Source organism: Fukomys damarensis, unplaced genomic scaffold (genome assembly GCF_012274545.1).
Source record: "Fukomys damarensis isolate Sample0158 unplaced genomic scaffold, DMR_v1.0_HiC HiC_scaffold_8, whole genome shotgun sequence".
Classification (NCBI taxonomy): domain Eukaryota; kingdom Metazoa; phylum Chordata; class Mammalia; order Rodentia; family Bathyergidae; genus Fukomys; species Fukomys damarensis.
In genome coordinates this window covers 24,271,352-24,287,997 of record NW_022900920.1, presented here as the reverse complement: position 1 = coordinate 24,287,997, position 16,646 = coordinate 24,271,352, and the positions used below count along the sequence as shown (strand labels likewise).

Sequence of the window (16,646 nt, the reverse complement as noted above, 5' to 3'; positions counted from 1 at the left end):
CGCCTCGTCCCTCAGTCATGCCAGGCATATCCCAGCTTCAGGTTCTGGCTGCCCCTACCTAAAATGTAGATACCCTGAAAGGCACATGACTTGTTCCCTCAGGTGCTTGAAATGCCAACCCATGCACATCCCACCTTCTTCACCATGCATGAGTCCATATGACACACACTATCCGTCCACCTCTTGTCCCCACTGCAAAGAGGCAGAGGCTTGTTTCCTTTTTCATTCACTGCAGAATCTCCAAGTGCCCTTTGCTTATTCTCAACTGTTATAAGACCAGCAGCCAATACATAAAGGTTCCTGTCTTGAAAGGAAGTAAGGAACATCCCCTTAGGCCGGGGATGTAGTTCAGTGGTGCCATGCCTGCCTTGAAAGTGCAAGGTCCTGAGTTGGATCCCGGTACTGGGGGTGGGGGTGGGGGTGGGATTAAGAAAAATGGACCAGTTTAGTGTAGTTAAGAGAAACAGGCATTCTTCCTTCTGTAATTCGACACGTGTGTGTGTATGGACACACACACACACACGCGCAGACAAGCCTGACTTTAAACAACTCTACCAGAATGGATCTCGGCATTTGAAAGTTTCAGTTCTTGATAAATTCAAGTGTATACCAGCACTTTGAGACCAGTAAGTTTAAAGCCTCCTAGAATGCTGTGACTACTATATGCCACTAATAGGGCTCACATATTGAGGTGACCTGTGCCATGTCTTAAAAGAGTCTTGATTCAGGGTGCCTATTTTCCACAAGGCAGCAAGGCAATTTTTTTTTTTGGTTCCGGGGATTGAACTCAGGACCTTGCACTTGTGAGGCAGGTGTTGGCACCACTGAGCTAAATCCCTGGCCCAAGGCAGTTTTATTTTTTTAATAAGGACCTAAAATAAAAAGTCAACATGCATTAAGTAAAAACTATGATTTATACAGAACATCTATTGATCTTTATTTGATTTGATAAAATCTGCATTATTAAAAGACAAGTAACAAAATTTGAGCTTATACTGAATCTGACAAGTTCTTACAGTATCTAGAACATTTAAGAATATCAACTGAGAAGGAAACAAAAAGTATCACATGCAGATGCTCCTGGCAAAGGGGGAACTATATCTGCAGGTGAAGTCCATAGTATGCAGTGCATGAAGAAAAATTTAGAAGAAACACAATTAGCTACTTAGGTGAAACATTTTTCATTGTGAGGGGAAGAAGAGGTGATAAAAAGGGGTAGGAATTCAAAGGCTTACACAGAATGGCTTTTCCATTCCAAAATGGTAATAAAAATATTTAAATCATGGCACTAGGGCACCTTTGAGGAAAAGAACATGTTAACCAGAGTAGGCTTGTTGCATAATTCTTTAGTGATATGGACAATTTTCAAGTAATGAAGCAGAATTAAAGAATAATTTCACTTGAACAGTGGCTATCTGTTTTTCTTCTCGCCTTCTGGGGTTGGATCTGTTTCAGTATCACAGGGACATTTTTCCACACAGTTTCTAGGGAACCATCCTCTTATTCTTGACACACCTGAGAGAGAAATTAAATTGAGATGGAATAGTTTGATGTACTACAGTGGCATTACTAGGCCCAAGAAACTTTAAAGTGACTTTAAACTGACAAGCCCCCTCCATATCCTATCCACATAGGTGCAGCTTGAGAATGGAAAAGGGAATGGTTTCAAAAGACAGAACAAGAAAACAGTTCCCAAATTCCATGATCTGGGAACGGGATTCATGTGTTTCAGGACAGCACCCAAGTGGAATATTCACTTATGTGTGTACGATCATAAAAGGCGTTTTGGTGCACTGCACACTACATCTCTTTCAGTCTCCTTCTTAGACGTTTTCTAAAATATACACCAAGATTGCCTAAGCTGTCAATGGGTTAATTTATGATTAACCCCAGCCCAGTATTTTTTAAAGAGCATCCTGGATTTTTACTTTAAAAAGCAATAATTCTAAAAATTAAAAAGAAAAAGACCAAAGTTTTCAATCCATTAGTTTCTTAATCATAAGAGCACCGTTCACTCAGAGGGGAAGTGTACAGTTTTGGGGTTTGGGGCACAGAATCTAGTCAGACTGCTTGGGTCTGAGCCCTGGAGCTACTGTTTTTAGTATGTGACTGTGGACAAGGTGCTTCACCGCTCTGTGCTTCAGTTCCCTCAACAGTGAAACGTAAATGGTAATACCTACCTAAGAGGTCTGTTGGAGACTTTAACACTGTAAGTTACGCACTTTCATAAGTGCCTGTCACATGGTTAAGTAGGAACTCAAAGGCTAGCTATGGCTGTAAAGACCTGAGAAGTACATGTACTATGGAGAAAGGTATGAGCTGCTTTTTGCTGCTTAAGCGGGTGTCTTCCTATGCAGGTCTCTGAATGCATTTGATTATTTGTGATTATTTACAGGTTATTCAGGTAAAATTTGGAATTATTGCTAGTAGTCTTGTACATTAAACACACCCTTCCATTTCCATACCTTCTACAAAGGAATCGTCAAGAATTTTGTCTCCGTATAACCAGTATCTGAAATATTTAAAAGATTACATTTAATTTTTAGGCTAGACACTAGTTTTGTCATTAAAGAAGAAATGCAGTATTTTCTATCACTTACCGTAACCCTCTTGTGGCTAAAATGAACTCCCCCTTTTGTATTCGTATTCGTGGTTCTTCAGTGCAGGGGCTCGTGAAGAAGGTTTTGATTCCTCTATTCAGAGGACAGCAGGCACCATTGTAATCTTCTATTACTTTATAGCGAACCTGTCATCAGCAAGCAGAAGAAAAAATTGATTATTTATCCAGTATCTGAGTTCTCAAGTTTGAATTTAAACTTTTAATGGTAAATCCAAATACTCAGTGCCAAGCCTTCCCTCCCAGCTTTCTATCCAACCTATTTTCCTGCAAGAGACAAGTGACCTTTCTTTGCTTTTTTCCCCCTCTAGGGTTCTTTTAAAAATAAAAGTTTAATTTTTTATCAGTATATGTTTGCAGTAATGTCTACATTCCTTGTGCAGAGCTGGCACATGTACATAACACATCTTAATTCCTTTTTCTTTAATCCCCTTTCCCTCTCCTCCCCACCTCCATCTCTTGATCTCCATCTCATTTGAGAAAGATCTCCCTATTTCCTGTTATTTGTTTCATTTTACTGTTTATTCACAATTTGGGTTTCTGGTTGAAGAGAAACCATGTGATATTTACTTGTGTGCCTGATTTCTAATTCACAGGTTTTTCTTACCCCTCATTTCAAGCACAGAGTTGCTAAGAATTAAATGTCAGAGCAGTTCTGTCCAAGAGAACTGTCTGTAATGAAGAAAATGTTCTATGGCTCTACATGTGTGGTATTCAGTGGGTTGCCACTGGACACAAGTAGCTGCTAAGCATTTACAATGTGGCCAGTTCAAATAAGGAACTTAGTTTCTAATTGTAACAAATTGTGTGTGTGTGTGTGTGTGTGTGGTTTGAAAGAAATGGAGGTATTTTAATCTATCTCTTAGTAACAGCCATGTAAATTTCATTTAGTTTAAGTCACATGAAAAATGGCGTTTATATTCTCAAATTTACCTATTTAGAATATCTGGCCATTATTTTATCAATATAAACTGAAGTAAAACAAAATGAAATAAAGCAAACTCTAACACAGCTTATATTTTTATAACAATGTAACATTCCACTAAGTCTTTTAAATAAAAAATTTAATTGAACTTAACTTTAATCAATAAGCTTAACTTAGCACCATGGCTGGTGGCATCATCTGCAATAGCAGGGCCATATGGAAAGTTTTTATCTAACGATCTATATCGAGGATAACTATTTTTCTATGTTGGCAATATAAATTGACTAAAATCCCTTCAGTACAAACAAAATATTTACATGAAAACTAAAGTAAACTACATTGAATTTCAACAAATTAAGGAATAGTTTTTAGTAAAAGCCAACCCTTGGTTCCTACTCAAAGGCAATTAAAAAAATTAAACAGAAGTACACAGCCTGATAAAAAAGAAATCAGCAATATCACTGTAAAAGAGTTACTTACACTTCGGACTCTTTTATCTGCTTTTTGTTTCAACTGTTCTATCTGGAAGATATAAAAGAAAAAAACTAAGCCCTTAATATTGAAAAACAGCCTACCCTCTTCTGCTATGAGAGTGACATGACAAATGCCTGATGGTCCAGAATTTCACATTGTTGATGATTTAAAAGCATGGGTCTTTGTGAAAATGGGATTTTCTCCTCAGAATTCACCCTCTGCTATCTCCATCCATGTGTATTCTTAGAGCACTCAGTTTGGCCTAAAAACCAGGGAGGTGTGTTCTCTGCCTTCATGAAACATCCAGGCTAGCAGTACCCAAGGCAGAGAGGCTGAGATGCACGGATTCTCTAACACAGCAGACAAACCATGAAACTTACTACCAGTGGGTCTTGAATAAGTCAACTTTTAACTCACTTTCCCCCCTTAGTCAGCAACTATGAAACAGTACTACATGGTCTCTACTTACAATCTTTTGAAGTCAAGTTAAAGACATAAGGAATAAGAAGTGGAGAAAAATGTGATACCTCATAAGCCACAAGAAGGTGGTATACACCTGAGCCCTGTGCACATGAGTCTGGAGGGGGTAGCCTGGGGTCTATGGAAGAAGTGGGACTGGAAGTGGCCTTAAGGATAGACAGAGAAATAGTATGGGCAAAGCTGGGTGGCAGGAATGTACAGGAAGTTCATATGACTGACTCTAGTTTAGAAGGTAATTTTAGGCCAGATTCTGTAAAACTAAGTCAAAGAGTCAGAGAAGTCTGGGGATTTCAGGAGAGAGTTAAATACAAAATGCATGTGATTAAGAAGTCCTTTATGAATATTAATTTGGATTCACTTTGAAATAATGAGAACGTTTATATTGCTTATGTTACTATAAAATAACACTGAGTTAAGGAAAGGTTAAGGAGTACAAGGCAAGGCAAAAAGGGACCATTCAAATAAAAATACTCACTGTTAAACTGTACTGGTGACAGCCTTCTCTAACTGGCCACTCCAATCCATCTCCTTCAGGAACCCCTGACCATGTAAATACCTGTTTGAAGTTCTTCCATCTACTTCCCATATCATAAGGGAAAACAAAGACTTCATCAAGTTGGTAATATTGAATTCGATCTTTAGCCTGTAGGTAACAAAGAAGATGGCAGATGCCCTTGATTTAAGGTGACTTTCAGTAATACGCTACTGAGAACACATTTCTTGAACTTGTATCATTCATAAAAGTACTTTTTTCTTGGTGTAATCTTAGAGTATGCAGAAAAAGCACAGCTTTATCACAATATGGGAAGAATTTGATACAACACAAACTTGGTATGTGATCATCCAGAAAATACCTGACAGGATTTTAAGAATAAGCACTCAGGGGTTGGGGATTTAGCTCAGTGGTGCCAGTACCTGTCTAATAAGCACAAGATCCTGAGTTTGTTTCCCTTATAGCAAAACAAAGCAAAAACAAAAAACATGTTCCTGATTGTTTGGCAAAACAAAGGGATTCAGGTAAAAATAATGATACACTGATTCAGGATAAAGTAAGATTTTATTTAGGATGGAACTGTTTTATTTACAATAGAACTGTTTCATAGGATGCATGAAAATGCAATAGTTTCATCCTGGGTTGCAGTGACATCTGTAGGAATGGCCTGAATGGGTGTAGAAGGGGTCAATGTTTTATAAAAAACACCTATGAAAGGCCAGCAGGTAGGTGCAGGACATCTTTCAGTTTTTTTATACCATCATATATACATAAATTCTCAGTTACATTTGCATTACATGTACTTGTTAGGCTCATACACAAACATTTAGGTAGCATAAATTATACGCTAGGAATTTAAATGGTTAGCTTTAATTTAAGGAAACAGACTGGTTTCAAATTTCTTAAGTTCTCCTGACACCTAGTGGTAGACTGATGCATTATTTATTCCAACGACCAGCACATAAAACTGTTGAAACTTGTAAAACTTTAGTGTCTGGTAATTTCTATAAACCTTCCACAGCTTTAATACGATAAGTGAATATTTTACTCAGCAATGAAGTGCTAATGTCAGCATAACTTTTAGATTTAGCATGATACCTTTTAGAGAGCCTTGGTCATTACCAAAACAGTTATTCTATTTATTATGCTTAGCACAAATGGTACTTTGAAATACTTGATAATCAAGCTATAGTACTTTATGAAAAAGGTTCTTGTGGTTATTTATGACTACAGATGTTATTCTTTATTAAAACAACTGCCAAACTGTAAAATAAATGAATCTATTCAATTGTTTAATTTTGTCCTCAGACAGTAAAAGGTATTTTCTTTTCTTTACATGAAAGCTTTGGCATGAATTTTAAAATGGAATGAATTTTTAAAAATACAGATCTAGGCTATTTATAGAGAAAAACTGGTAAGGATGAAAGTTCTTTACTGTGTTAAAAAGTGACAGAGTTGCCAGGGGGATTTAGCTCAGCGGTTCACTGGCATGCCTTGCAAGCGCAAGGACCCGAGTTCAATTCCTGGTATTAAAAAAAAAAAAAAAAAAAAAAAAGGACAGAGCTAGGTACCGCTATGGGAAAAGGCAACAAAAAGTACCTAGCCAAGTCTAGAGAAAGGCAAGGGAAGGTTCTTTGTAAGAAATGATACCTAAACTAATCCTGAGTTGCAAGAAATCAAACAACATGAGAGGGAAGAGTATTCTAGACAAAGGGGACAACGTACGCAAAGATAGAGAAGAAAAAGACGTAAAAAGCACAAGAGTGAGATGGGGTGAAGAACAAGAAAAGAGGGCAGGGAGGCAGGTAAGGAGTGAAGCAAGGTCTTAGGTACAGACTAAGGGGCTGGGACCTAAATCTGTGTATCTGAGGTTCTCAAAAATGCTCTGTAGGCTCTCGTGGTCCCCAAGACCTTTTCTTGAGGTTCGGTAAGTTCAAACTATTTTTATAATTATACTAAGAGGTAATTCACCTTTTCATTATGTTGACATTTGCAAAAGTGAGTAAATGGTTGACACGTTAGATGTAATTATGACAATGGCACTAAATTACTTTGATAGTCATTATATTCATCGCCGATCGCTTGCATTCCACATCCACAGGTAAGATATACACAGACACAAATAGAAAATACTAACAAAAGTGCACAGAACATGTACAGAATTTTTTTTCTCATCATTATTCCCTAAACAGTATTCATAACAACTATTTATACAGCATTTCATTGTACTGGGTTTTATAAGTAACCTAGAGATGATTTAAAGTATTCAGGAAGAAGTGCTTAGATTATATGCAAATACTTTGCCATTTTATGTAAAGCACCTGAGAATCCACAGGTTTTAATATCACAGGAGATCTGAAACCAATCCCTGCAGGTATTAAGCTTTAAAGCACAGCTTTAAAAAGCCAATACTTTTATATAAGAATGTTGTTGATAAGGCAGTAAAAATGATTACGGTCATTAAACCTCTGTTCTTCATTTGGCTTTTTTTTTCTTTTCTTTTTTTTTTTTGCGGTACTGGGGATCAAACTCAGGACCTTGCACTTGTGAGGCAGGTGTAGTGCCACTGGTTTTCTGAGACAGGGTCTCCCTTTGTAGTTCAGGCTGGGCTTGAATTCACTATGTGTGGCCTTGAACTTAACGTTATGTATGACAAAATGTGAAATAGACAAAAAGCATGCCAAAGTTGAATGGTTTTCTCAAGAAAAATACTTGTTGACTTGTGAGCTAACAATAATAGCTATGTACCTAATTTTATTTAATGTAATACTATTTTTACTGGAAAGAATGAATGATTAACAAACTAAGGCTACTTCGCTTTCAATATTTTGTGGGCAATTTCTCCAAAATGAACAAGATCAGGCCGTCACTTCAAAGGAAGTAACTTTGGTGGTACTAGAGACTGAGCCCAGGAAGTGCTAAGTTACAACCCTAGACCTTTTTATTTTTTAAATTTTGAGACAGGGTCTCAGTAAGTTGCCCAGTTTGGTCATGAACCTAGGAACCTCCTGTTAAACAGCTGAGAAGTATGCACCACCAAGTGGAATTTGAATGTATTTTTCAAAAGCTGACAACATTTGGAAAATCTTCATAATGGAATAAATCATTATCTTCCAAATAATCAATGCCTGATAATATTTTTAAATTTGCATACTGGTAAAAGGCCCACTCACAGAGCATGAGAGTAATGAATTTTAAGATAAAAGAGTACAAAAACTTAGTGATAAGAAATGTCCCTTGTAGGGTTTCTAATGTAGGATCAAAGAATACCCATTATCATCTAAAGGACTATTAAACTGCTCTACCCTTTTGTACCTACTTATCTTTATGATGCTGAATTTTCTTCATAAACTTTCACCAAGGCAACATATCTCAACACACAGAATGGAGTAGTGTGAGAATCCAACTGCCTTAAGTGAGATATTAAAGAGAATTGTAAAACAAGGTCACTATATTTTTTTATTTGGAAAATACAATTTTTCATACAAATGTTACTTTTATTAACCTAAAATGGGTTATTATATTTAAATGAAATATTTTTTTAAAATTTAAAATATGGCAAATATCAATAGATATATAAAAACCAAAGCTCTTATTGTCCTTAATGAATTTTGAAAATGTAAGATGATCCTGACACCAAAAAGTTTGAAAACAGCTGCTATAAAATTAATGATCACCAACTGGTTGCCAGGGTCTAAATATGTGCTACTGATCTACCTTATGGTTCACTTGGCTCATAAAGCTATTTTGTTTCAATTTGAACTGCTTCCTAACATTTAAAAGCTGAAAGAATGTCTCATGAAATAAAGATCTCTAACTCTTCTTGGAAAAAAACCTAGAAGATTTTACAATACTGAGGCATATTCTTTTAGGCAACAATCAGGTTTATAAGGCAGCTCTTTGATACACAGGCTAGATCCTCCTCACGTAGGTTATGTGTCTGGCCCATGGGGGCATATGAGTTTTCAACCTCTGTTATTATAGAGGTGGTGAGACTGCAGTTTTAAGCAGGAAGCAGGGTAGTAATGGACAGGGTGAAGTGTGGATTGAAGGTTGTAAGTTCTGTGCCAAAGCTTTTTCTACCGTCTGAAACACTGTAGGCACCTTTGCAATGGGCTGTTTTCTCCCCTAGTCTGAGAAATAATGGCCAGACGATTTAGTGTGTGACTTAACACCTTTTCAGCAACTCAAGATGTATGAGTAACATATTTCTGTGGGGATTATACCAAAGGGGAAATAAATAAACTATATTCACCTTCTATATGATATGCTAAGAAAATTATTTGGCATACATGCTTCCACTTCCAGGCACTTAACTGGTCTATTAAAATAATCACTGAGGGCTGGAGATTTAGCTCAGTGGTTCCGCCGCCTGTCCTGCAAGTGCAAGGACCCAAGTTCAATCCCCAGTAGCAATAAATAAATAAATAAATAAAATAATCATTGAAATTTACCTTCTCTTCAATCCAAGATTCAATAGAAGTTTTATTTCTGAGAATTATTTTCATCTGGAAATTAAATAACAGTGAAATTTAGTAATATGACTTTAGTCTATTTAAGATTATTGACCTCATAATTCTGTGAGATAGCTTTCATTGCTCTATGGTATAGACAGACACTGAGGACAATAGAGATTAAGTCACTCAGTCTGTATTCTGACTCTACTGCACAGTAATTTCCCATAAAAAGATCGTAACAACCCATAATCAAATCTGAATCTCTTATTTTAATTAAAATTCATGTTTTAAATACTATCTTCAGACCAACATTTCAAAGTATTAATAAAACATGGATACAATCAATTCAATTAGTACCTAAATGCATTTTGTTATTAAAAATCTATTATCAGTACTTTTAATTAACTTTACATTTATGATTAATCTATTTATAACAATGAACAGTACTCGTTTCATTCAACGTAGATACTCTGCTTGCCTAAATGCATTCAGTCTTTATTCTATTGCCCATTTCTTAGATGTGAATGAGTCTACTCATATAGGTTTTTATATTTCAAGATTTTAGCTTACTGTTAATACGATTTTTAATTATAGGAATTAAGACTTTTTAAAAAAATTTGGTGCTAGGTTAACAGAAAATATAAATTATAACCCAAATCAGCTTATTTTAAAACAAAGCATTCAAAAAGGGTGATATATCAAGGCTCTCAGGTCCACCAATTCTAATTCTACACACTTTCTGGATTTCCTTGAAGTCTGGCTGTGCCTTCAGACTGTGGCATACCAAATCCCTGGACGAGGGGTCCTCATCACATTTCAAGGTCCTTCAGTAGCCTACACTAGGCATTCAATAAATGAATGAAATGAATAAAATGAATTTTATAAGAGCTGCTTTTTGAGGTCCTCCTCTGTGTTCTCAAGCATTTTGTACATACATCTAAAATGTACATATAACCCTAAATTAGTTAGCCATTTAGTATTAATTATGAGTTCCTTCAAGGGTCTCTAAGGAACCTCTTCATTTTGTTACTCTAGCCTCAGAAATTAGTAAAGCAATTCTCTCACAGAGTAAGCATTAAACATTTGCATTGATATGCAAAGTGCCTAAAACAGTGCCTTACATAAGTGCTCCACAAATGTTAGTTGTAATTATGATTACTTTTAAGTATATGTTATAAAATGACATCAATAATTATGTTTACTGAGTACAGTGAATGCGTGGCCTTGCTAAGTCACCGAAATATTTTGAGAATCAATTACTCATCTGTGAGGAAGAGACGAGGGTAATGTTCTATCAACTTCCTTTTTTTTTTTTTCTACCGGGGATTGAACTTGGGTCCTTGCGCTTGCAAGGCAGGCCACCGAACCACTGAGCTAAATCCCCGGCCCTCTATCAACTTCTTTTAAGGTTGATGTGAAGATCAAGTGAAACTCTACAGTGAGAAGAGTTTTCTGTACTATAAAGATCTACATAACTCTAGATTCACACTTCACAAATTAAACCAATTACCTAAAATTCTGGCATATGACTGCTTTTAGCCAAAGGTAACGGAAAGACTTACTTGGATAAAAAACAACATCCCAACGGCTATAGTCGTTCCTAAAGCTAATCCCAAGGCAAACAATGTGGCAGCAAATGCAGCTAATCCAAAGGGAACAATCGGAAGGGGATCTCTCCGGGCTGCGCTCATATCAATCTTCACTGTGTTCCACCCAAAAGAGAGCTGTGGACAACACACACTTACAAGGCTTGTCACAGTACCTGTTCGCTCTGGTGTCATTTCTAAAACAATGTGATCAAAAAGGTGACAATTCTACACTTGAGCCAAAGTAAATACATCAAACATAGCTGTTTCCAATGAATATACTGGCTAGGACTTTGTGCTGATGTGTATGATACCATTCTTTGTGTTTATTTATCTCCCCCACCCCCATCCTAGGGATCAAACCCAGGATCTTATGCTGCTAAGCAAATGCTCTACCTCTGAGTTACATCACCAGCTCCATTCTCAGTTGTCCTTCCACAATATCTGTTGTTTTCTCAGAGTCAGGTCAGTCGGCTCTATAAACTCACTGATATGCATGGAAACATCAGACACCAATCTAAGCTGTAAACTGCCTCCCATCTTTTCCTGGCTCGTCTACATTTAGTTGTCTTCACCAGCAACAAATACTGTGTAGCCCGAGATTTGGCTATTTACTGCTTCTCATTCCATAATCAGTGGCTCAGAACTGGTAAGATGCAAACCAAAAAGGGCCTATACATGTATACTGTCTGGCCTGAATAATGTTTTAAAATTTTAAAACTTAGGTGACAGCATTAAAAAGTTACAAAATTTCAAATAAAAATTCAGAGTTTTAGATTTTTTTCTGAAAAACTGGAGGATCTAGCTAGCATTACTGGGCTAGGATTCCAAATACTATGAAATGGCTAAACAAAGTCAAGTGTGGACTGTCCCCTCTCCAGTTTGCCATGGAGTCCTGTGCTCATTTTTCTTCCAGGACTCTTCAAGGATTTTTATTTGTAACCTCTGAACTTCATCTCATGACTACTTGTCCATAAATCAACTCAAACCATTGATGGATAGATCTATTTAGATCGTAGGGTGGAAGATTGCTCCACGATTTACCTTCCAGGGCACTGTATTTAGAAACGAACAAAAGAACGACAATCTGCCACATGAGAGGATAGAAACAGAAAGCACTAGTATCTTTTTCTTCTTGCTCTTGTTTTGTTTTTGTCATTCTCCCACAAACCATTAAAGCTTGAAATCTAATAAATGATGTACATAGTGCTAAAACAATTCCCAACTTTAATAGCAGCATGTCTTTCCTCATCTCAAAGGAAATCTTAAAGGGAAATCTTTCATCTTAAAGATTAATTTAAACTTTTTCTTTTAAAGAACTCATATAAAGGTAAAGAAAAATGCTTCCCTATGTAAATCAGAGGAAGGACATTTCTAAAAGCAAACTCTAAAATGATCTTGGTAACTACTAATCTGGCATGAATGATGTTATAACAAAATTTTTACTCACCCGATTATAAAGCTGTGTGTACATGGTCATAACAAAAATGAAAGCAGCATGGACACAACCCAGCGGTGCTAAAAGGAGAAACAGTGTGAACGAAGCATGATTTTGGTAACCACAACAGTTGTTGATCCAAGGACAGTGATGGTCCATCTTCATCACACATCTAACAAGAAAAATTTACATGACACATGAAGCAGAAAGTCTGGTCTACTTTAAATAACTTGCTCTTTAAAAGGTCAAGCAAATAGGAATCCAGCAGGTCAATGAATCACAGGGGAAATGTACTTCATGGAACAGAAAGATAAATACAAGCCTTTATGCAAACAGTCTATGGACAGTGACTCCTTTTAAATTAGAAACAGCACATGACAGCAGGCTTCATAACTGCTTCTGAGAAAAAGATGTCTACTACTACAAGCGAGTCTGTTTAAAGAAGCTAGGAGCAGCTGGGCATGGAGGTGCAAACCTGTAATCCAAATACTCTGGAGACTCAGACAGGAGGAGCGTGAGTCCAAGGTCAGCCTGGGCTCCACAGTAGGTCCCAGGCCAACCTGATCTAGAGTGAGACCTTGTCTCAAAAGCCAACAAACCCCCAAAGGACTAAACAAAAGAAGCTAGGAGGCCCACAGGAGGTTCATTACATAAAGAAATGAGGGTGGCTACCAATTTTCCTCTAATTCAGAAATGCAGGAACCAAAGCAGAGTGCAATCGTGACTCAACAAAATTACTTGCAATTTTCTACTTGGGTTCAGAGGCCCTGAGAGACACTTCCATTTCCTTTCTCACTGTTCTAGAACAATTCAGATGGGGAATTTCTGACTTAAGCAAACTAACTCCAGCAGGTAAGATATGGCATAATAAGAAAAAAATTTTTCTGACTCTGTTCCTTACTTTTATTAGTGGAAAATTTCCTGGCTTAAAAATCAAACTTTAGTTGTCTCCAGTGGTTACTTAAATTTCTCATTCATCAGCAGACATAGCTCTTCATTATAACAGCTCCTGGCTTATTTTATGTTTGTTTGTTTGTTTTAAGTAATTCAGTTTTCTTTCTATTAAGGTTAAGTTTCTGATAATAAAACAGTTGTGACATTAGGCACCTGGGTCATTTATTAGACAATAAGTAACAACAACAACAACAAAAAACTGGTCTCCTCTATAGTTTAAACCCAAAACGATTCTAAAGCTCGTAAGATGACATTCAACACAATCCTGAAAGAGAAAATGGAAAGAAACTAAAGGTAGCACTTTTTACCCTGTTCTTGTAAGGCAAGAGGCAAAGAACATTTACTTTTTTTAGAAAATCTTTTTACTTATAGCAAAAGTGTGAAATTTAGTATCTAGATTGATAATTTAAGAGTTATTAGAGATTACGTAACAGTATTTTGACAAAATTTTTGATAAAGTGGCCCCTTTCAGAGAATAAAACTAGCTTCTACTGCTGTGGTACAAAGTACAATGACAAAAACAACAAAAAGGCCAGCAATCAAGATGATCAACCCCCAGTGAAAGACAAAGACAAATAAATACCTGTTACATTTTCTGCAGTGATGGGAACGTGGTGCCTTGTATGCTTGGCAGACTTTACAATACTGGAGATACATGCTATCCTGAGAATTTTCCTTTCATCAAAATACAAACAAAAATACATTAGAACCTTGACTGCAAGGTATAACAAGTCAAGCTTTATGGCAAATTGCTTTCCTTTAATGAATTTCTTTCATGGGAGATGTGGGAGAAGAACAGAAACTAAACCTGCATTTTCAGGCCTTTTATTTGAGCTAAAATATTTGCAAACCACACATTTGTGGTAAGAGCAGCTTCACTTTCCCACTAAGAGGTCATTTTAAATTTTCTTCCCCATGCTTACCCCAATCCAATGTCATTATCCCAGTCTTAGTAGAATAGGAGCAATTTAGAAGGTAGCTGACAACTTACAGTGGGGAGTGGAGCAGGAGCTGATAGTCTTTCTGAGATCTGTCCTCTCCTTGGTATTATGTGTCCTCCCCTCTTTGGCCATTTTAATACTTTCCTAGCTAGTTTCTTTTATCCAAACCATGCATTGTTAACACAATTCTGTCAGTGTTCTGTTTGAAATTTTCCAGAAACTCCCTCTAATGATTTCTCATGCATGAGACTTCCATGAGCTGTCTGTTTCATCCTTATCTGCACTACACAATCCCTTTTCCAGTCAGACAAAGCTGTCCACTGTTTCAGAATGCATTTCCACTGCTGTCTCAGGCTCTCTTCCTCCTCATCTGTGCAAATTCCCATTCCTTCCAGAGGGTCCCAGCCCAGAGTGCATTCTTTTAACCTCACAGGCCTTCTTCTAACCTCAACAGAGCTCTTCACATTCCACTGTATTTTATAGTTGAGTAATTTACATAGGTGCATTGGTTTCTCTTCTGGGTTGTAAGGTTTTTCAGAATGTAATTCTCATCCTTCTCTGTACACATTTCAAATAGGATGCCATGCATAAATACAGTTTGTCAGACTTGAACATACCTAAGAATCATCTAAATCATTGTTGTTAACGATTCTGTACTCCTAACCCCTACAAAGTGACATTCTTCAGCAAGGAATATGGACATTCATAAGTATAATCTTTCTAACAATTTTTTTCTCTTTCGGTACCGGGGATTGAACTCGGGTCCTTCTAGCAATTTTTAAGAAGCCATAAATCGATTCATACCTTATTTCCCAAGGCTATAATTTTTACAATTTAAAAACCTTATGATTTAAGCCAATAGTGAATTTTTTCATAATTCTGAGGGAATTTAATGTATTCTGTGAAAAAAAACCTATAGCCAATCTTCACTGTGACTCTGCCAGTGAGTTATCTAATAACTGCTGTCTCCTAATCATCACGAACTCCTCCCCTCCAACTGATTTTTTCTTTTTTTTATCACAGGATAAGAATTCAGTGAAATTGCTTTGGGTAAAGCTAATTTAGATCAATATTTTCAAACAGATATGAAATAAATTCTCTGAGCATAGTCATCAGAGCAATGCAGTTAGTCTATACCCACGACAAAAAAAAAAAATAGGCTGTATTCGATACTACTGGCTGGCAGATATAGCAAAAAGTAAATAGTGCATACAATTATTAGAGTTCATTGTTAAAAGGATATCATTTTCTTACCGGTTTCCACCCCAGAGGGACAAAGCCAGGACCAACGAACATGGCATTGAAGTAATTATAAAGAATCATAACGGTCCAGTTTATCAACATGATGAAGTTCACGCTTCCTCCAGTCGTATGTAAGGGCCAGTACCACAGCACAGAGTCAATCATGGCCATCGTAGAACATATTGCTATAACACCAAGGGCTATGATGGGACCCCAGTGACACAGTCGCTTTAATTCTTGGAGATTTTCAAACTTGATAACTGAGCACAATGTATTCATTTTGGTGAAGAAGGCCTTCCTACTTCTAAAGAATTACAGATTTCTCTTTTCTGTGTACACATTTCCAAAACAACACCATTCAGTCTCCCGTGGCCAAAGATAAAGTAGGAAAGTAGTGTAAACAAGGAGATTTCGAGGACAGAGTTGTGTGTGCGAGTGTGAAATCATGACTGAGATAGTGTGTGAGTGAACGTCAATGAGATTTGGAAAAAAAAAAGCCTCCGAGAGCGAGGGAGGGGAAGGGCAGGTCATTTGCAGAAGGGTATTTCTGACTGATCTGAAGTGAGCTGCGGGAAGAGGCGCTGAGATACACAGGTAATAAGAGATTCCCACGCAACTGATGCCGCTGCCTTGTGCCTCAGTTTCCCACCCGTGTCATGGAGCAGAGCGCTCAGAAACCTTCACTCAAGGGTGAAAAGTCCTAGTAAGTGAGCCTGGTTTCAACATTTTGGAGATTCGATTTTGGGACGAAGACCGCCAAAATCGTGGTTGCATTTCCTGCCTGACCCCCACCTCAGTCTGGTTCTTAGTGTCCGCTCCTCAGCCATCGCATTTTGGGGACGGCCTGGGCTCACCCGGAACAGATTTTCTCCTTCAGTTCAGAGCAAGCAGAAAGTAAGTCCTGGTCGTTACAGGCAGAAGTGCAACACCTGCCCCGACCCGCCCGTCTCCGCCAGCGCCCTCGCAGCTACTCTCCCGCGCATGCCTCCTGCGCAGCCTCCGCCACAGCCGCTTCCGGGAGGTTCGCCGCAGCAAGCTT

General features: G+C 37.5%; 1 protein-coding gene across 3 annotated transcripts; it reads right to left on the bottom strand.

The window, feature by feature from the left end:
* Window positions 1–948: 948 nt before the first annotated feature.
* Window positions 949–16,644, bottom strand: Zdhhc6 (zinc finger DHHC-type palmitoyltransferase 6). 3 transcript variants are annotated; one of them, XM_010634611.3, is made up of 11 exons: window positions 16,400–16,644; window positions 15,620–15,792; window positions 14,008–14,099; window positions 12,483–12,642; window positions 11,009–11,170; window positions 9,444–9,497; window positions 4,972–5,139; window positions 4,023–4,064; window positions 2,601–2,746; window positions 2,466–2,512; window positions 951–1,515 (listed from the first exon to the last, which is right to left on the bottom strand). In XM_010634611.3, the coding sequence occupies exons 2-11, from the start codon at window positions 15,776–15,778 to the stop codon at window positions 1,412–1,414; spliced, it is 1,134 nt and encodes a 377-aa protein (XP_010632913.1). In that variant the 5' UTR covers window positions 15,779–15,792; window positions 16,400–16,644; the 3' UTR covers window positions 951–1,411. The 3 variants fall into 3 exon arrangements, with proteins under 3 accessions (XP_033617319.1, XP_010632913.1, XP_010632912.1); XM_033761428.1 differs by lacking the exon at window positions 16,400–16,644 and having other exon boundaries at window positions 949–1,515; window positions 12,483–12,550; window positions 15,620–15,666; XM_010634610.3 differs by having other exon boundaries at window positions 15,620–16,644.
* Between the last annotated feature and the right edge of the window lie 2 nt (window positions 16,645–16,646).

Coding starts and splice junctions, on each gene's coding strand:
- Zdhhc6 (XM_010634610.3), bottom strand. CDS start 15,886: ATGAATACATTGTGCTCAGTTATCAAGTTTGAAAATCTCCAAGAATTA. Junction 14,100..15,619: donor TCCCTCTGGGGTGGAAACCG/GTAAGAAAATGA, acceptor TTTTGATGAAAG/GAAAATTCTCAGGATAGCAT. Junction 2,747..4,022: donor CAGATAAAAGAGTCCGAAGT/GTAAGTAACTCT, acceptor TGCTGATGACAG/GTTCGCTATAAAGTAATAGA.